The sequence below is a fragment of the Macaca fascicularis genome, chromosome 14 (genome assembly GCF_037993035.2).
Source record: "Macaca fascicularis isolate 582-1 chromosome 14, T2T-MFA8v1.1".
In the NCBI taxonomy this organism is placed as follows: Eukaryota; Metazoa; Chordata; class Mammalia; order Primates; family Cercopithecidae; genus Macaca; species Macaca fascicularis.
Genome location: NC_088388.1, coordinates 13,246,193 through 13,266,249, shown reverse-complemented (window position 1 = coordinate 13,266,249; position 20,057 = coordinate 13,246,193). Strand labels below are relative to the sequence as shown.

Here is a 20,057-nt window from a genome sequence, read left to right as displayed (position 1 = left end):
CCCCACTCCCCAGGCCTTCAGCCACTGCCCCTGGCTCCAGCCCCTGGACCCAAGCCTCGCCCTCCAGACCTCCACCCTCACCGCCTACCAGTGCAAACGCACCGGGTTCCCACACCGGAGGACGACGTCGAGTCACTTCCAGATCTGAGCATTTCCTCGGATCTGGCCCCCAGACTCCCCTACACTTGGTCCCTAGTCCCACTCCTGGATTCCCAGTTAACCCGGTCTCTAACCCCACTTACTGGGCCCGCCGCTTCCCTGTCCCCGCCCGCTCTGGGTCTCTATCTCCTCCCCTTTCCCCATATACATAAACATGCCAGGTTCACAGGATTCCCCTTAGCGCTGTGGCTCCCAGGATACCAAACCTGCCCTCCAGGCCCCGCCCACCAGGCCTCTGGTCCCTCCCACCAGCCTGCTGCTCTACCTACCCCATCTGCAGCCCTGGGGGGATTCCCAGTCTTGCCTACCCGGCTACAGCCTTCTTACTGGGTCCATAACATGCTCACAACTCTCCTGCCAGTCCAACCATCACCCCAACCCTCCCTTCCTTGCCGGGTGCCCCAGCGTCCACAACCCCCTCCCACCCCTAGAGAACCGCGCGCTGCGCCTGGTGGACGGTGGCGGCGCCTGCGCCGGCCGCGTGGAGATGCTGGAGCATGGCGAGTGGGGATCGGTGTGCGATGACACTTGGGACCTGGAGGATGCCCACGTGGTGTGCAGGCAACTGGGCTGCGGCTGGGCAGTCCAGGCCGTGCCCGGCTTGCACTTCACGCCCGGCCGTGGACCTATCCACCGGGACCAGGTGAACTGCTCCGGGGCCGAAGCTTACCTGTGGGACTGCCCGGGGCTGCCAGGACAGCACTACTGCGGCCACAAAGAGGACGCGGGCGTGGTGTGCTCAGGTCAGTGTGCGGAGTCACTGAAGCGCGGTCACCACTGACACTCACCATAGGCCTACTGGGCACCAAGCCTGGAGTTAGTGCCGGAGAGGTGGTCCCTGTCCTTGAGAGGTCACAGTTCAGGAAGTGAGATGAGACTGAGACAAACGTAATTCAGGAGAGAAAGTGGTAAATGCCCCCAAGAAAGGCAGTCAGGTGGAGTCTAGAGGCAGCAGGCAATGTGGAGCTGGAGGCTAAGGCTGACCACCTCCTGAAAGAGATGACATTAAAAGTGAGACTCTTCCTGAGCGGGAGTTGGTCACCTGCATTCAAGCAGCAAGGAGAGACTGAAGGCAGGGAGGCCTCTGAGGAGGCTGTTGGTCTGTCCAGGTGAGGCCAGAAGGTTCTGGACCAGCCAGTGCCTCTCTTTGATATGCAGGAGATGGGGGAGGTGGGAGTGTTAAAATGTGGATTCTGATTCAGTAGGTCTGAGGCAGAGCTCCAGAGTCTGTTTCTGACAAGATCCCAGGCAATGCCGATGCTGCTGCTCCACAGACCACACTTATCACAGCAGGGCTGGCCAGAGCAGATGGGGCAGGTGACAGGGGGACACAGACACAGGAGGGAGAAGACACAAGATCTGGAGACCAAATGCCTTCATTGGTGCCTGCCCTGGTGGGTCTGGGCTGACGGGAATATCTGCCCAAAGGATCCTGACCGGACTCTGTCCCCTGCCCCTTTCCTGCAGAGCACCAGTCCTGGCGCCTGACCGGGGGCGCCGACGCCTGCGAGGGGCAGGTGGAGGTACACTTCCGAGGGGTCTGGAACACAGTGTGTGACAGTGAGTGGTACACGTCAGAGGCCAAGGTACTCTGCCAGTCCTTGGGCTGCGGAACCGTGATCGAGAGGCCCAAGGGGCTGCCCCACTCCTTGTCCGGCAGGATGTACTACTCATGCAACGGGGAGGAGCTCACCCTCTCCAACTGCTCCTGGCGGTTCAACAACTCCAACCTCTGCAGCCAGTCGCTGGCAGCCAGGGTCCTCTGCTCAGGTACCCCATCCCACTCTACCCCCCTGATATGAGCCAGAATACTACCTGAATCCATGTCCTAAAAACTTACAGCCCAAGGACCACAATAGGCACCAGATCGGCAATGGCACATACGGCATAAGAAGGACCGTTGTCCTTACGGTGCCCAGGCAGACAGTGCTAATTCATCGAGGCATTTTCAGATGCCCCACTCAGCCCCAGAATGACGAATCGTATATGAAGACATTATATGCTAAGCAACGGTTCCTCTTAACTGGGATTGACTCAAGAGTTGAAACCAATTTGCCATCCCAGGCCTGGTGATGATAGTAAAAATAATATTAGCAGGCCCTAGTAAAAATATCGATGACAGCTTCTGGAACCCTGATCATATGCTAGGCATTGTTGAGCACTAAGTAGCTCTTATTTCAGCTAAGCCTCATACGCACTGTATGGTTTGGGTTTTACCATATTTCACCAAATCTAAGATGGCATTGTTTATAAGTCACACCATTATTATTTTATGTACCGTAAAGAAGAACAAACGCTGCCAAAATAAACCACCAAACGTAATGATTGAGGCTATGATCCCAGTTTCAGACGTGTTAAAGTCTGAAAAAATGTGAGTGTTAGATAGATCTGAAGAAACATGATATTTGCGTTCTTACGGCGTTCAGACACCTGGTTACAAATTCCAGCTTTGCCATTTACTGGCAAGGAGGCTTCCAACAGTCCCTTAACCTACAAGTGTGGATGCTGATACTAGGCACCTCGCAGGATAGCTGGGAAACCTGATGGTCACTGCTGAGAGACTTTTAAGCTCCTATCTTTGTGAGCATACCTGCCCAACGGGAATGCCGACGATGATAATGAAGATAATGTCAGCTCATCATCTCCCTAGGCCGATTAATAACAAACTGAAACTGAATGGAACAGGGATTTGTGGTCTGTAGCAGCTTACGCAGGAAGAAGGGATAATTCTATTAGCCCTTTATTCTAATCAAAGAGCCTTCCCAGCATTTAATCCATGAGTTCCTCCTTACTGTGGGGGGAGGAGGGGAGGGATGTAAGTTTCCTTAGCCACGTGCCCCTGATAGGAGCACAACCCTAGTTCTGGGTTCCTTGTCTGTCCCATTCACTTTCTAACCCAAGGCCTGGCACACAGTAGGTGCTCAGTAACATGCATTGAGTGACTGGGCGGTGCTTTCTGACAGCTTCCCGGAGTTTGCACAATCTGTCCACTTCCGAAGTCCCTGCAAGTGTTCAGACAGTCACCACAGGTAAGTGTTGCTGGGTACTACATGGTTTCTCAGAAGCTTGGACACGTGTGTGTGTGTGTGTGTGTGTTTCTGTGCACACCTGTGTTGGGGTTGAGGATGGTTTGGTCCCCATCCTCCACTTCCAGCCAATGGACTTGCCTCCCCGGGGGCTCTCTGGGCGTCGCTTTCTACTCTTTCTACATCCCCTCCTTGCCAAGTCAGCCCGTAGATTACTGAGTCCTGAGACTTCCTGGACAGGAGTCCATTCCCCCACTTTCCTGTGAGCTCCTGGAGGGAAGAAGGAAAGAGCTAGAGAGAGCCGATACCACCTCGAGCAGGGGTCAGGGTCAGGGGGCGGCAGGGGTAGGGTGATCTTGGCCCAGCTGGGTAGCGGGAACATTGGGACACAGCCCTGTGTTCATAACAGGCCAAACACTGGGCCTAGTGCTTTGTAGCTATTATTTCCCAACCCTTTAATCCTCTCTGTAGCCAAATGGGAGAGGTCTTAGTATAATCCTTACATCAAGAAAGGAGCTGAGGCTCTGAGGCTGAAGTCATAGCTAGTGATTGCTGGCCAGAATTGACAACCAAGGCTCTGAATTCCAGGTCCGTCCTTGGTCTACCCACCAGCTGTGTGTAGCTTGGCTGGCATCAGAGCAGACTCCCAGGACTCAAATCCCAGCTGTGCTTCTTGCTAGCTGTGTCCTGTTGGGCAACTCTTAACCTCTCTGAGCCTCAGATGCCTCAATTATAAAATGGGGGTGATATGCATATAGCACCTTTCTCCTAGCATTGCTGTGAGGCTCCAGTGAATTAATTTTTGTAAAGCACTTAGAACAGAGCCTCGAAGACTGTAAGAACTGTCTGAAGGTCTGCTGTTGCTATGAGTATTTAGTTCAGGCATAGAGCCCCTTTGCAGTCCTAGGATACCCACAGGGGCTGGCCCAGACTCCCTTGCTGTGCCTCCTAGCTCTCTGTCATCTTCTCTCAGACACCCCAGAAGCAGTGAACAGGGGTTTGGGGAGAGGGCACAGAGGCCCTAGCCATGGATGACAGCACAGAGAGGAAATGAAACACACAACTGCACAGGCTGCCGGGCGAGCTCCTGCCAGGCCCTGCAGACAACCTGCACACACTTTCTCTTCCTGAAGTTGGGGTGGGGATCCACACCATCCCGGAAGGGCAAAGAGTGAAGCACAAAGAGAGATCCAGGGACCATGCCCCGGTCCTTGGTTCATCAGCCCCTCCCTCGGCCACGGCCCTCTCGGCCCACATTCACGGGTCTCCCCATGGCTGCAACACCCAGCCTCACTCTCACATCTACTTCTTGCTGCCAGATCCAGCTCCCATCCTGGCCCAAACTTCCCCATTTGCAGACAGAAAGGGGAGAAGAGAAAATGAAGACAGGGAGCAGGTTCTCTCCTGGGGAAGCAGACACTGCTTCCAGCAAGGAGGTCTGGATGATCTCATCTCCCTCCCCGTCGCTGTCACTACTAGTCATCTAGCCCTGTGGTCTGCTCACTCCAGGCACCCTCCTCACTGCCCCCTGTATCCATTCTTGTGCTTTGCATTCTTTCAAGCAGAGGGGAGGCTGAGGGAGGGGGAAGGCAAGAAGTCACCCCAGAGTGGGGCTGCAGAGGCGGGAGACCCTGAATCCCAGACCCCACTCCTGTCCTCGTGGAGGGGATGTCTGGTGGGAAGGAGGGGGTCTCAGGCACAGCTCTCCTGATGGTCTGTTCACTGCCAGAGGTGGCTCAGAGTCGCCATCTCTGGGAAGTCAGCCTTGGGCTTCCCTCACAGAGAATGGGGTGCCTTTTATACGGCCTCATGCCTCCAGTGTCGCTGTTCAAACCTCCATCACAGCAGGTACCTCACCATATTGGATTGGGGTACTTATTGACCTCTCCACTAGACAAAGCCCTGCAAGGCCTATGATACTGTTGTCATATGTGTAGCCCCAGGGTCTAGTGCCAGGCACACAGGGTACTCAATAATTGTCTATTGAACAAAGACTAAATACTGAAGAGCTAGCAGACAGATAGATCTCTGCAACCTGGTGGCCAGAGTTGTATTTCAGGCAGTAATTCATTTAATCAATTAATCATGCATGCAGTATGCATTTATTGAGCCCCTAATGTATACCACCCACTTAAAAGAAGTTGGGAAAAAATGGAAAAAGAAAGCAAGGAGGAAGATAACATAAAAAGGGAAGCAGGTCAGCTTTATAGAGAATGGAAAGGCAAAAAGAAGGTTGAGTGCCCATTCCTCTTCCTGCATTGGAATTCTTGTTTCCAGAATCTTCTGTGACAGTGAAACTAGAGAACAAGGAATCTCGGGAGCTAATGCTCTTCATCTCCTCCATCGTTCTGGGAATTCTTCTCCTTGGCTCCCTCATCTTCATAGCCTTCATCCTCTTGAGAATTAAAGGAAAATATGGTAAGTGCAAGGTTCTGGGAGCCACTGCCATCCCAGGGGGGTGTGGGCCTCGGCAGAACCTCCGCAGCAGTGGTGTGGTCCAGCAATGGCCACCAGACCCTGGCCCTGGGGAACTCCCCATGGTGGAAAGGATTTTACCAGCATGCCCAGCAGTCGTGTACCCACCAGCGGGGAGGACCAGGCTCTGTGCATGTGTGTGCGTGTGTGTGTGCGCGTGCGCGTGCCTGCAAGTGTTGGGGGAATGAGGAGGGTGGTGTCTCGATGAGAACAGAATGGAACCAGGTAGACTGGGAGAGGGCAAAAAAATGACTTGTAGAATTTCTGCCTCCCCTCCCTCAGCCCTCCCCGTAATGGTGAACCACCAGCACCTACCCACCACCAACCCAGCAGGGAGCAATAGCTATCAACCGGTCCCCATCACCATCCCCAAAGAAGGTAGGATGTCCCCCATCCTGGGTGTGGGAGGGCTGGGGAGGACAAGAAGGGTGCACTTTCTGGAAGGTCAGCACTGCTTAGGTCCAAGACGTACATACGGCTGGAGATGAGATCTGGGCCAGCCCATTCACAGCCCTGGGACCTTGAGCAGGCTCAAGTCATCCCTAGACGTTGAAGGGCAGATGACTTCCAATTCAGTCACACTAGGACTCTAGAGTTTTGAATTCTGGACAAATATAGGCTAAGCACGGTCTAGATCTTGGTTCTCAGAGGAAAACTCTGTTCTGCTTTGCTCTGCTATTTGGCTGGTAGGCTTGTGATATCATCATCCCTGTCAGCATCCTGCCCAATTGGCCTTGCGAAGCCCCATCAAGATTCTCCTAGAATGTGGTTTTATTTCATATTTCATGTTTTCTAAGCAAAAAAAAAAATTGGGCCCAGGCACAGTGGCTCACGCCTGTAATCCCAGCACTTTGGGAGCCTGAGGTGGGCAGATCACTTGAGGTCAGGAGTTGGAGACCAACCTGGCCAACATGGTGAAACCTCGTTTCTACTAAAAATGCAAAAATTAGCGGGGTGTGGTGGTGTGCACCTGTAATCCCAGCTACTTGGGAAGCTGAGGCAGGAGAATCGCTTGAACCTGGGAGGCGGAGGTTGCAGTGAGCTGAGATCACGTCACTGCACTCCAGCCTGGGAGACACAGCAAGACTCTGTCTCAAAAAACAAAAAATAGGTCAGTCATTCATCCTTTATGAGATATGGACTTCTGCCTCTTGAAAGTCTTGCAGAGGAATTTGAGCTTAATCACCTTGCATTATGAATATATTCAATCACCTTTATGGGAAAGAGTTCAATGACATAAAAACCAATACAAAACTCAGCCAAATATTGTAAATATCCTTTGCACAGAGTGTCCATATATTTGAGAAGAGAATGTGAATACAGCATCTAGCACAAGGCTTAGCACAGGGCAGTTGCTCACCGAATAGCACAGTCTAGAGGTTTAGAGCCAGACTGCCGGCTCTGGGCCAGGTAAGAACCTGTCTGTGCCTCAGTTCCCTCCAAGGTAAAATGGGGATGGTAATGTACCTACTTCACAGAGTTATCATGAGGGTTAAATGAGGTAATACTTGTAAGTGTTAGAATAGTGCCTTACATATAGCAAGTACTGTGTTAAGCGTTTGCTAAATAAATGTTTAGTTCTCCATATTGGAAATGAATGAAGGCAGCCTAGAAACTTCAGACTGGGTGGTTTGTGCAAGATGGGCTACCCAGGCCGGGCACGGTGGTGGATGCCTGTAGTCCCAGCACTTTGGGAGGCCGAGGGGGATGGATCGCTTGAGCCCAGGAGTTTGAGACCAGCCTGGGCAACATTGTGAAAACCTTTCTCAATTCAAACATTAGCTGGGTGTGATGGTGCATGCCTGTGGTCTCAGCTACTAGGGAGACTGAGGTGGGAGGATCACCTGAGCCCAGGAGGTCAGTGCTGCAGTGAGCTGTGATGGCACCACTGTACTCCAGCCTGGACAACAGAGTGAGACCCTGTCCCAGAAAAGAAAAAAAAAAGGGCTACTTGGTGCTCTCCTGCCACTCTGCCTCTCACCTCTGCTGTTCATACTCTCTACCATCTCTCCCTATACCTTTCTGCCCACCACTTTGCCATGCCCCCGACTCTGTTCTCTCCCCAGTTTTCATGCTGCCCATCGAGGTCCAGGCCCCGCCCCCTGAGGACTCAGACTCTGGCTCGGACTCAGACTATGAGCACTATGACTTCAGCGCCCAACCTCCTGTGGCCCTGACCACCTTCTACAGTGAGTGCCTGGCTGGGTTCCCGAGGGCCCACCTGCCTGAATCAGGGAGGGGACCCCGAGGGGACCGTCAGTAGTCCCACCTAGTAACCCCTGCATGACGTGGACAGAATCCCCCTGGTTACCCACTGGATTGACTGTAAATGGTCCCACATTGACGTTTTCACAGTGCTTTGTGACCCTGGGGTCATCTTGATGTCTCAGGACATCTCCGCTCTGACCTCTGTCTCTCCCATGTTTGTCTCCGGCCATGTAGGGTCTTAAAACCAGGCCTTTGACACTCACCTAAAGATGGCTCTCTGTGTGAGAGATGGGGGAGTGCAGATGAGACACACAGTTGGCAGGGGTTCTTGCCCGCCCATATCCCTCCATGTCCCATCCTGCCCTGTCTGATCCCATCAGCCCCACCCACTTCTTTACCTCCACTCTCATGCCAGCTTGCGCCTCATAGCTGGCTCTTTTCTTTGCCTTCTGGGATAGGAAGAGGAAAGATAACGCTGAAGGCAGGGCCCGGGCAATGCTGGGAGGTTGGAATAGACCAGCGCATCCCACACCCTATTGTGGAATCACTTGGGAGCTTGTCAACAATTCCTGAGCCCCTCCCCACACCTAATGTATCAGTCAGGATGAGTTTGGCTGTGTGTGACCGAAGGCTCCAAATGACAGGATCCTGAGAGGTTGGCAGGGACCCAGCCCCTTCTTTCTTGTTGCTGTGTAGTCCCTAAGATGTTGCCTTCATCTGCATGGTCCAGAATGGCTCACCTGCATGTCCACATTCCAGGCAAGGGCAAGGGAAAGACAGGATGCTGGAGATGGCCACAGCATTCCCGCTCACAACCCAGCACCCAGCACACAAACCCACTAGCTGCAAGAGAGGCAGGGAAACGAAATCTCTGTCCTGGGCAGCTGTGTCCAGATAAAAGCCAGAATGGATATTGGGCAACAGACAGCTGTCCCGGCCCCGCCTGCTAACCCAGGGCTTCTGGGGCTGGGACACAGATGATTCCACTTCTTCTGGCCTGAGGACCAATGTTTGGGAGCCACAGGGATGAAGTGTCTATCAAACCTGAGGTTGTGAGCCCAGGCATGTAAGATGCAAGACTAAAAGTCCACGATGCTATAACATTGAAATTAAAAGTCAGTGGTACCAGATTCAAAAGAGCTAACTCCAAGATCCCAGACAATCATATTCTCCAGACTCTACAAATCTGTTTCTGAAACTTGAAGATGCCACAGAGCCTGTGATGCAGTAATTCCAGACCATCTGGGTTTCACTCTAGGAAGGCTTCTTGAAGGAGCAAACATCTGTCCTTCTCCTGCCTAGAGCTGCCAGGTCACAAGGACAGAACCCAGACTCCTGATACCTCTCTAAGTAGTAGGAGGGACAGCTGGGGCTGGGGGCTGGGAGATTGCAGGGCACTAGAGTTTCTGGCCCCAGGCTAGTTAAACACGTTGGCCCTAGATTGAGGTGAAGGGTCTGTTGGATTGGGATATGAACCTGCAATTTGATGGGAAATGCTAAGCCCTCTCTGCCTCTAGAGTTGTCCTCCCACCCTGTTCAGCCACCCCAGGCCCAAGGAAATCCAGTCCCTTCTCCAGGCTCCTAAATGATGAGGTTGAGCCTTCACCCTTCTCCACCACTGCCTCTGCTTGCAGATTCCCAGCGGCATCGGGTCACAGATGAGGAGGTCCAGCAGAGCAGGTTCCAGATGCCACCCTTGGAGGAAGGTGAGTCAGGTTGGGGAGGGGGGTGAATGGCAGCCCCACCTCCAGACAGTAGCTCAGCTCACCTTGAGACCTTCCAGCAGGAGCCTCCCTCAATGAGTCTTTCTGGACTTTAATCAATCCTATAGACAGTAAGTGCTTTCTGAAGTCTGACTTAAAGTGTTCTTGCTGCATGGCTTCTTTTGTCACCATTCTCCGTTTCCTGGCTTAGGACTTGAAGAGCTGCATGCCTCCCACATCCCAGCTGCCAACCCTGGACACTGCATTACAGACCCGCCATCCCTGGGTCCTCAGTATCACCCGAGGAGCAACAGTGAGTCGAGCACCTCTTCGGGGGAGGATTACTGCAATAGTCCCAGAAGCAAGCCACCTCCATGGAACCCCCAGGTGTTTTCTTCAGAGAGGAGTTCCTTCCCGGAGCAGCCCCCAAACTTGGAGCTGGCCAGCACCCAGCCAGCCTTTTCAGGTAAGCTGTGCCTCCCCCGAACCCCATCCCATAGCCAGCCTGGCTGGAGGGGGCGTGAAGCTGGGAGCCCTGAGCCAGGCCGAGGTCAGGATTCTACCCAGTCCCACAGCCATTCGCTGTGTGCCCTTGGAGAAGTCTCCTCCCATCTCTGGGCCTTCGCTTTGTCATTTGTCAAGCTAGGGACTTGGCTCTTGTGAGTCACGTGGGCCCCCCAGCTCTGGCAACTTGAGAAGTGGCTGTGTGCTGGCAGCGGGTGACTGGTTCTGGGGGTTTCCAGCAGGGCCCTCGGCTGATGACAGCTCCAGCACCTCATCCGGGGAGTGGTACCAGAACTTCCAGCCACCACCCCAGCCCCCTTCGGAGGAGCAGTTTGGCTGTCCAGGTGCCAATATCTGGGGAAAGGATTTTGGGAGGGGGACAGAGAGGCACTGGGGAGTAGATGAGTGGGGAACTATTGGATGCATTAACTCAAGGGGAAAAGGAGAAAGAAAGGGTGAAAGAAGAGAGGGAAAATAACTTTTTAAAAAACAAAGCAAGGCCAGGCATGGTAGCTCAAGGCTGTAATCCCAGCACAAGGCAGGAAAATTGCTTGAGGCCAGGAGTTTAAGACTAGCCCCGGGAACATAGCAAGACCCAGTCTCTACAAAACTAAAAACTAATTATTAGCTGAGCGTAGTAGCATGTGCCTGTAGTCCTAGCTCCTCAGGAGGCTGAGGTGGGAGGTGTGAGCCCAGGAGATCCAGGCTGCAGTGAGCTATGATCGTATCACTATGGATCGTGCCACCACAGGGTCAGAGTGAGACTCTCTCTCTGCAAAAGAACAAACACAAACACAACAAGAATACGAAGAGGTGGGGAAAATGGATGTGGACGGGATGAAGAAATAGTCAAACAGGTTGCTTTGATAAGAAGTGAGCTCCCTGTTAGTGGAGGCATTCAAGCAGAAGCAGCTGGTTGGCCCCTTGGGGGAGACTGTGGTAGCAGAGGGGCTCCTAGCATTCAGCCGTCCACCATGTCGTGCAGTGTGCTATCGTGGAGACCACAGCCCTGAACCAGACAGACAAGGCTCTTCCCTTAGTGCTGATGTCCCAGCCAGGGACATGGCCGGAAGCAAGATGATCAGATAGCTTCATGTAGCATCCCACGGGGATAGTGATGTGGAGCCAGACCCACTCAGCTCTGTCCCGCGGGGCAGCAGGGGCAATGACTGGGTCTCCCACTAACCTGGGCCTCTCTGCCCACAGGGTCCCCCAGCCCTCAGCCTGACTCCACCGACAACGATGACTACGATGACATCGGCGCAGCCTAGGCCGGGCCAGCCGAGGCTCCTGGGGTGGCTCCGACCCTCTGGCCTCCTGCTCTACCTACTCCCTTTCCCCTTCCCCTCCCTCCCAGCTACCTCCCCATGGGGCTGAGAGTCCTCTCTTGGAGAGATGGAAGGAAACGTCACACCTTGTACTGCTCAGTCTCCATCCATCAAGCCAAACCTGCTGGCACCGCCCTCCCCCAGCCCCAGATAGCAGCCCCAGGGAGGATGCTGCCTCCAACAGGTGTGACCCCTCTGTCTCGGGGATGAACAAGCAGAGTCTGGGCTACCTCTCAGCAGCTGGTGGAGGGGAGTTGGAGAGCTGGACTGGATGACTCTGGAGGCCCCTTCCAAACCTCAAGTGTCCAACGCTTTGATTCCCTGAGTTTCTGACACTTCAGGGTCCAGAAGTCCTGGGAGGGGCAGAACTGGGCCCCCATGCCAGTGCTGCTGCAGGAGGACCCACGCACTAGGGGCTGCTGGGCTGTTGTCACTGATAGGTGACAACACCTATCAGTGTTGGGACGGGATAGCACACCAGCTGTCCCAGGCTTTGCTCGGGGTGGTAACTGTACCTGGGCAGGGAATACAGCCTTCCTGGGCACAACCAGCTGACAATGACAGGTTGACTGTGTACCCCCAACCAAGGAACTGGGGCCCAAGGCCAGTCCTGCCCCAGAGACACTCCAAGTCCGCCAGGGGCACAGACCAGTTCTACAGTGACTGTCCCTGGACAATGGGTGTTTATTCTGAGTTTCCTATGGTTTACAAAGAAGATTCCAGCCCAGCCCCACCACAGACCCCAGAGATAGGGGCCCAGTCCCCATGGGGGCAGGAGCATAGAGATGTCTTCCAGGAAGGGGCTCAGAAGCTGCACTAGGCCCCGAGTCCCCATGTGTCTCCTCGAATTGATGAGGATGCTCCTGGGAGGGATGCATGAATACGCAGTGTTGTACTCAGGGCTGCGAATGTCTCCGTGCAGCCCCCAGAGAGAGGTCCACGGGCTCAGACCAGGTTTTGTTGTCCTGCTCTGAGTATCCTGAGATTAAACTGAATTGCTGAATTAAACCAGGGCGTGGAATGACAATTTCTTAAACGTCATAGAACCCAGGCTGCATGTGTGTGTGCATGCGTGTGTGGCATGTATGTGCATGCGTGTGTGGCATGTATGTGCGTGTGTGTGGCATGTATGTGCATGCATGTGTGTGTGTGTGGCATATGTTGGATACCAATGAGACAAAGAGTTGAGCTCAAATCTTTTATATGGGAAGTAATCCCAGGGAGCAGCAGTAAGAAAATGAGGAAGGAAAAGGGGGAAGGAAGGAAGACAATGTTCACGAACAGGTTGCTATTATGGGCAGCCAGGGCTCAGTGGTGCTGGGGACCTCTGGGAGACACACCTCAGAATTGTCCCACCAAGGGGGCAGGGAGCTGGGATATTGACCCACCCTGTCTGCCTGTCATTGGTTGAGGAGCATTAACCCCCAGCTCCAGCACTACCGAGCGGCTTGTGAGTGAGCTGAGCGCGTGCTGTGTCTGGAGAAGCCACAGGCAGAGGGTCAGAGGCACGTGCTATAAGAAGCCATCTTCCATGGCAATGGTCCAAGAAGAGCACCAACAGCAACTGCTCCATGTGCAGAGTGTGTGTGTGTGTGTGTGTGCATGCGTGTGTGTGCATGCGGGGGAGAAGTCAGGTCGGGGCAATGGTGGGGGCAACTCTATCTGTTTAGGTGGAAATGCTGGGGAATTGGAAAACCCACTGTGGCTCAGTGCCATAAAAATCACTGGGCAGGCCGGGCACAGTGGTTCACGCCTGTAATTCTCAGCAGAGGCCATGTCAGGAGGATCACTTTAACCCAGAAGTTCGAGACCAGCCTGGGCAACATAGTGAGATCCCATCTCTACCAAAAAATAAAAATAAATATTGAAAATCATCCAGGTGTGGTGGTACACACCTGTAGTCTCAGCTACTTGGGAGGCTGAAGCAGGGAGGGAAATTGAGCCCAGGAATTTGAGGCTGTAGTGAGCCATGATCACATCACTGCACTCCAGCCTGGGTGAGAGTGAGACTCTATCGCAAAGACATTTTTTTAATACTGGGGATAGGAAAACAGAATCTGACAGACTCAGAGGCAGAGTCTATGAGAACTCAACCTCATTGCCTCCCTGGGCTGCTCCACAGCGGCCCTGGGCTCAGTGGCAGGGGTTACTGCGCTGAATGAGTTCCCGCCTGAGCCCCCAACAGCTTCAAAGGTAGGCTAATTCCAGGGAGTTGTATGCTTAGAGTTGTCCGGCAAAGGGCTGCACCACCCCAGAAGGAGGTGGGGATGAGGCCGGTGGAGCTGGAGGGGACTGGAGCGGATCTGCACAGAGGAATCGGCATTTCCTCCAGTCCTCTGCCCACTCAGGGCTGTGACTTTCGTCCTGCTGCCATGGCCAGTGCCCAGCTCTGCCTGCAGGGTGAGGGTTGGGGCTCAGGTTTTCTCAGAGCCCTCCCAGGAAGGGCGGGTGATGAAGGAGGTGGGACTGTGGGGCTAGGCGGGGCCTGCTTTCCATTCACCTGTCCCAGAGGTAGAGAGAAAGCCGCGCTCCCCAGGGCAACCGTCACAGGATGTGGCTGGCAGCAATGGGCCCCCCTCCTCGGGCCTTCTGAACCCTCCCCAGGGTGGCGGGGGATTCCTAGGGGAGGAGCCACTGCTGGGGTAGGTGGGGCAGACTCAGGGGCAGGGGGCTTGTGAATGCCTGGGTTCAGCTCCCCACTCCACCCATCCTGGCTGTGTGGCCTCAGGCAAACCACTCAACATCTCTGAGCCTTTGTTTGCTGTAAGTTGGTCTGTAGAATGTGTGGGCAGTCGTGGGTAGCTCGCAGGTGGTGGTGAGGGTTACAGGGTTGGCAGTAAATGCCCCCGTCATTGGTAGATTAATCACTGCAGGTAAGAGCACGCTTTAAAAGGAGAAAGGGGAAGCGAGGAGACACTCAGCAGCGCCTGGGTCTCCAGTGCGTTAGTGCTGGGGGTGGGGCAGGGCGGGGGCTGGGGGAACATGGAGAACGGCTTGTCCCACTCTCATTTTACAGGTGAGGACAGTGAGACCTAGGGTGGGAAAGGACCTGTCCAAGGCCACTGAGAATTAGTAACAGAGTCACAATTCCATCTTTCCCCACCCCATGCCCGCCCCGGCTCACACAGGGAGATGGCAATGCCTTCTGAGTCACCCCCATTTCTCCAGCCTCCCCGGAGCTGCCTCTCTCACCCCAGCTCTCCCACCCAGGCCCCCACCCCCACAGTCTCAGAGAAATTGGGACGCTCTGCCCCAGCCCTGGGCAGTCTGGAGACACAGCGTCGCACACAGTAGGAGGCTGATCCCAGCTGGCCCCTTCTCTGTGCCTCCCAGGAACTCAGACCTGGGACCTGCTCCTTACTGAGCCGACACGGGCCAGGCCTGTGCTGGGACTGGGAAAGCTGAGATGAATGACAGCCAGGTTCTGACCTGAAGGAGCACCAGCCTGCCAGGGAAGTCGCAAACATAAGCAGGTGGCTTCCCCGCCACTCCTGGGAGACCTCGTTATAATACGCCTCAAGGATCTGGAAGAGGAAACACAAAGAGGCCCAATGGACTTGGCAACAGAACCCAGTGGTTTCAGAAACATTGGCGTGGGGGGAAGGGCTGTCCCAGAACGGAAGCACCCAGCAATTTGACTGACAGCTCTGCAAGCTCAGGCAGAGAGTGATGCACAGGGAATTCCTCGGAAGCTGACGCCTGATCTGGGCTGTGGAGGATGAATAGGAGTGAACCATGGACGTGGACAGGGAAGAGCATTCCAGGCCGAGGGAATGACACAAGCAAAGACAGAGCAAGAAACTGCACAGCTCGAGAGGTCAAGGGAGGTCCAGCTTGAGAGGAGATGAGGGATGGTCGAGTCTCACAACCCCATTTCATGGGTGAGAAAATTGAGGCCCAGAGAGGTTAAATAAAATACCAAGGTCACACAGCTAAATAATGACAGTGCTGGGACTTAAATACAGCCTAGCTTCAGAGTCTGAGTGTTAATCATGACTCTTCCAGTGTCCCTGTGCCACCACAGCCACATGGCTGGGCATTACCAGAGCCCCGGCCTAGAATCTGGAGACACCGGCCTGTCTGCCCACCAACAGCACAGGCACTGGCTGCATTCTGGGATGTGGGGTTCGGGAATGTAAAATCAACACTATCAGGGCACCCTTATAGAGCCAGCTCTGTGCTGAGCTCTGGGAGGCACAGAAAGGACTGGAGCCTGGCCCTTGCCCTCGGGGAGTTTACAGGACCTGGGGCAGAGAGAGACCAGTAACTGCCATTCATCACTATGGTGATGATGATGGTGGGTAGCATTTACTATGTGCCAAGCATGTGTTGTTTCATGCAATCCTCATAAGGGCACTCTGAGAAGGTATTATTCTCCCTAATTTGTAAATAGGGCAACCGAAGCCCAGAGAGGTTAGGTGACTAGCCAGAAGCCACACAGCTTGGCAGGTAGCACAACTTTTCCACCTAATGCCAAAGCCCCAATGTGAAAACACCACGCTGCACAGCGAGGGCTCATCATGAGCATGTTTAACCCCCATGAACTTAAGTGTGTGCTCAGCAGCAAAGAGAAAGACAAGGGGCAACCCAGCCCACTACTTCCCTTGGCTGAACAAACACCCAGGAGGAGACAGACAGGAGCTGTGGACCCTCCGTTCCCTCAGATCCTGGAAACTGTTCATCCTGTGGGTACCTTGCCACACGGGGTGAGATTTTAGCTGCTGGGGATTCGTTTTTCATACATGGTGGGCCTGAAACAAAGCCCACCATTTCAACGAGCTGCTCTAACGCTGCCGGAAGAACATCTGGTTTGGAGCCAGAGCAGGGCAGACTCACGTACAGGCGTCTTCCTAAGCGACTGCTCTTTCCTTTCCCCCACTCTCTCCCTCCCTGTCTGCCCTCCTCCCTACCTTTCTCCCTCCTTCCCTCTTTATCTCCCTTCCTCCCTCCCCACCCTCCCTCCCTCCCTCCATCCCTTCTCTCCTTCCTTCCTCCCTTCCTTCTCTTTCTCTCTCTTTTCTTTTTTTCTTTTCTTTTCTTTTTCTTTTTTGAGATGGAGTCTTGCTCTGTAACTCAGGCTGGAGTGCAGTGGCACAGTCTCATCTCACTGCGACCTCTGCATCCCAGGTTCAAGCAATTCTCCTGCCTCAGCCTCCCGAGTAGCTGGGATTACAGGCACACGTCACCATGCCCAGCTAAGTTTTGTATTTTTAGTGGAGATGGGGTTTCATCATGTTGGCCAGACGGGTCTTGAACTCCTGACCTCAAGTGATCATCCTGCTTAGGCCTCCCAAAGTGCTGGGATTACAGGCGTGAGCCACTGTGCTGGACCCTTTCTGTTTTTAAAATGGGAAATACCTTAACATCATTAAAACTCCAACAACATGAATTCATACCATTAAAATCTTGCCCCCTCCACCCTGCCCCTTCCTCCCCACCCGGCCCACCCCAGGTGAACACAACTGTGTCTCTGATGTAGAAACAAGCAGATGTGAAGCCCTCTTGCTGCCTACACCTTCGTATACAGAAATGACATCCAGGCACCGTCTTGGGCTCCTTGCTTCTTTTTACTTCTCTAGTATCCCACAGAACGTTCCCAAGGGCAGAGTGATGCTACCCGTATTTGAGTTTTCTCCCACATGCTGTCCAAGCAGATACCTTTTGCCTCACATAGGACTCCACCACACCACTACAGAGGCTGTGTGGACAGAGAGGAAGGAGCCACTAACTCTGCCAGGGTTTATTGGGAAAAGCATGACAAAAGAGGGAACAATCAAGTCGGCCATTGAAGGATGCGTAGGAGTTTGCTGGATGGAAGAGTGAAGGATGTTCTCAGTAGCAACATGTGCAAGTATGGTGCATGCTGCCTGAAGCCCAGGGGAAAAGGGGGTGCGCAGGTGGGAAAGAGCATAGGGAGCATCTCCAAGGGTCTTGTGTAACTTGACCCTTGTCATTGTCTTAAAGGTGTTGGGAGTCGGGAGCAGTTTCGAAGGCAGGGAAGTGATCCGATGAGATGGATGCTCTAGAAGGGTTGCCGCTATGAAGTGGAGGGAGGTTTGACGGAGCTGGGGCCTGAAGGGAGGCCAGTCGGGGGGTGGGGGGTGGTTAGCATTGGGAGATGGAGAAGAGGGAACGAGTTGGAGAAGGATTCAGGACTTGGAGAGTGATGAGAAACATGGGAGACGATTCTCCAACGCAGCAGCCTCCAGCCGTGATGACAATATGACAGTGACATTAACAATAGCTTCGTGCACACTCAGAACCTGGGCATCAGGCACTGTTCTGAGCACAGATACTGACTCATTTATGCTCTCAACAGCCCCACGAGGAACCAGCACCATCCCCATCTTATGACTGAGGAAACTGAGGCTCAAGAAGGTTCAGAGTTTTTCCCAGGGCTATCAGCCGGTCATGGTATGGCCGCTGCCCATGCCCTCCTCCTTCCCATGTGAAGGTACAATCCATGCCAAAGTCTCACTTCTGTGCCTCCCAATGCCCAACTGGAGCCACACACAGTTCTTCAGGCCCCACAATTAACTGGCATCCTCCAGATATCTGAGAGAGCCCGAGGGGACCAGGTCAGGAGCACGCTCTGGCAGGATTATGCCACCAGGACCCACATGGCTGTGGCTCCGAGGCTCTGAGGCCCCTCCCAGGGAGCACAGGTACGGGCTTTCCTTCCTTGGCAGGGCATCACCTGCTCGTCCCTAACCTTGTCCCCTGGAAACCTCACCTCCGACGTACACCTGTCCATCCCCCACCCCTCGCTATCGCCCCATCTGCGGTTTCCACTTCCGCCCTCTCAAAGACCCTCTTGACGGTTCTGGTGAACGGACAGAGCGGCTGGAGCCCGTGTGGCCGTCTGGCGTGGACCTCTCTTGGCCGCCGTCCCAGGTCCCTGTCCTCGCTTTGTTAGGATGGGATGGAGTCTCCAGAGCAGGGAGGCGCAGGGGAGCCCCAGGGAAGGGATGGGTTGAAAGAAGCCTCAGTGGAAAGTTCATCTCCCACCACATCCTTCAGCTGTTTACCAGTTTGACGGAGTTCGGGCATCCTGACATGAAAAGAGGCTCACCTCTTACCAACATCATCGAGGAAGGACCGAAATAGCAACAAAGGGAGATAAAGGAGCGGGGCGGGGGGTGGGGGATGGGGGGAGAGAGTCATGAGACAGAGAGGAAAAGAGGAAGACAGAGGGAGAGAGCGGCGTGTCTGTGCAGACAGTGGAAGGCAGGAGCAGCCAGACCAAGCCTTTTTCTTCCCTGGCCCCAAACCCTGCACTTGCTGGACCCCTTACATTGTGGCCTCAGTTAATAATTCTCAAAACCTCCCAGAGCCTTAAGGTCTCCTAATGTCCGTTACCTTCCCCACGAGAAAAGTGAAGCCCAGAGAAGTCATGGGACTAGTTCAAGGTCACCCAGCTAGGACCAGGGGAGCCAGGTTCACAGCCAGTTGGTGCAGCTACCACGGGCGAGCAGGAGGGAGGAGAGGAGAGAAGATGGAAAGGTGATAGGCTGGAGGGGCAGAGAGTGGGCGGGCGACCATGACACATTCTTTCCTGGGGAAGGATACCCCACCCCCTCCACAGAGGACCCCAGCCCTATGCTGGCTGAGGGCAGGTGCCCCCTCCCTGGCTCCCTTCCCCCAGCCCCTCCCACCTGCCCAGTCACCCACCAAGTGCAGGAGGAGGGGGAGGGGAGGGAGTGGGCCCCAGGGCCATGGGCTCTGGCTGAGATTCATTTTCCTTCAAGCCCCCTGCTCACAAACAGCCCCTCTGCCTGTGGGGTCTCCTGCCTCCCCTCCCCGCGCTGAGCCCGACCAGGCCCACACTCACTGCCTCCTCTCCATCCTTCCACACAGTGGGGAGATAAAATGATCCTCGTCCAGACACTCACAAACACATTCTCCTCCATGGCCTCCAGGCCACACACACAGCTCTCCCTAGAAACACCAGCATTGGGCCCAGGGGACTCCGCTTCCCTCCCATGGCCTCCCCTCTGGGGTGACCATCCCTCCCTCCAGGCCTGCCTCTCTCCCCCGGTTTCGAGGCAGGTGAAGGCTGTTTCTTATCTAAGGATGAGATACTAAAATAACTGGGGTCAGTAGCCCCCCTCAACTTTTCTGCATAGCCAAGCAATACCCTTCATCGCATCGCTCTGACAGTCACCCTCTTTTCCCCCTTCTGTGGCCGGTGCCGTGACTTCCTGCAGTCTGCTCCGCGTTTGCTGCCCTCGCCTGCATCCCTCCCACCTTCTTGGCAACCTGAAGAGTAGGTGGGTGCATCCTGCGTGCAGCAGAAGAGACTCGGCACACGCTAGAGTTGCACAGCTCCAGACGCACGTCTGTCCCTGCAGGACCCCCTCAGCTCATGCCCACGCTCACGCTCTGATAAGAACAACCCATCCCGTGAAAGAGCTCTTCTGTGGTCCAGGGCCAGGCAAGGCCACCTACTGCGGCCTTTTGTCCCCAGGCCACCTACCCTGGGGATAGTTAGTGCAGGGCTGGAAGTAGTCAAGTCCTCCTGCTAATGTCAAAGCCCCTCTAGCTGTGGGGACCCCTCTGAAGTATAGGGGTGATGGCGGTAGCATTAGCCCTGGAGCTCTGCCCAGTAGAAACCTCAAGATCTCCTCCCTCCCTTCCTGTTCCAGGAAACTCAC

General features: G+C 54.4%; 1 protein-coding gene and 1 long non-coding RNA gene across 12 annotated transcripts in view; one reads left to right on the top strand and one right to left on the bottom strand.

Moving 5' to 3' along the window:
* The window catches only part of CD6 (CD6 molecule), a 49,829-nt gene extending 37,418 nt beyond the window's left edge, over positions 1–12,411 (top strand). For 2 of the 8 annotated variants that reach the window (XM_005577690.4, XM_074013527.1), the window contains 10 exons: positions 591–902; positions 1,627–1,929; positions 3,123–3,188; positions 5,463–5,603; positions 5,943–6,038; positions 7,727–7,849; positions 9,503–9,574; positions 9,783–10,037; positions 10,318–10,419; positions 11,282–12,411. In XM_005577690.4, the coding sequence (XP_005577747.2) occupies positions 591–902; positions 1,627–1,929; positions 3,123–3,188; positions 5,463–5,603; positions 5,943–6,038; positions 7,727–7,849; positions 9,503–9,574; positions 9,783–10,037; positions 10,318–10,419; positions 11,282–11,346 (1,535 nt within the window). In that variant the 3' untranslated portion in view covers positions 11,347–12,411. Of the gene's footprint in view, positions 1–590; positions 903–1,626; positions 1,930–3,122; positions 3,189–5,462; positions 5,604–5,942; positions 6,039–7,726; positions 7,850–9,502; positions 9,575–9,782; positions 10,038–10,314; positions 10,420–11,281 lie in introns of all 8 variants that reach the window. The other 6 variants (XM_005577689.4, XM_045371934.2, XM_045371936.2 and 3 more) reach the window with 5 other exon arrangements.
* Positions 5,265–20,057, bottom strand: part of LOC123568792 (uncharacterized) — a 76,852-nt gene continuing 62,059 nt past the window's right edge. For 3 of the 4 annotated variants that reach the window (XR_006692340.2, XR_012423189.1, XR_012423188.1), the window contains 2 exons: positions 14,833–14,927; positions 5,265–5,580 (listed from right to left, as the gene is read on the bottom strand). This is a non-coding gene — a long non-coding RNA (uncharacterized lncRNA). The remainder of the gene's footprint in view (positions 5,581–14,832; positions 14,928–20,057) is intronic. The other variant, XR_012423187.1, reaches the window with a different exon arrangement.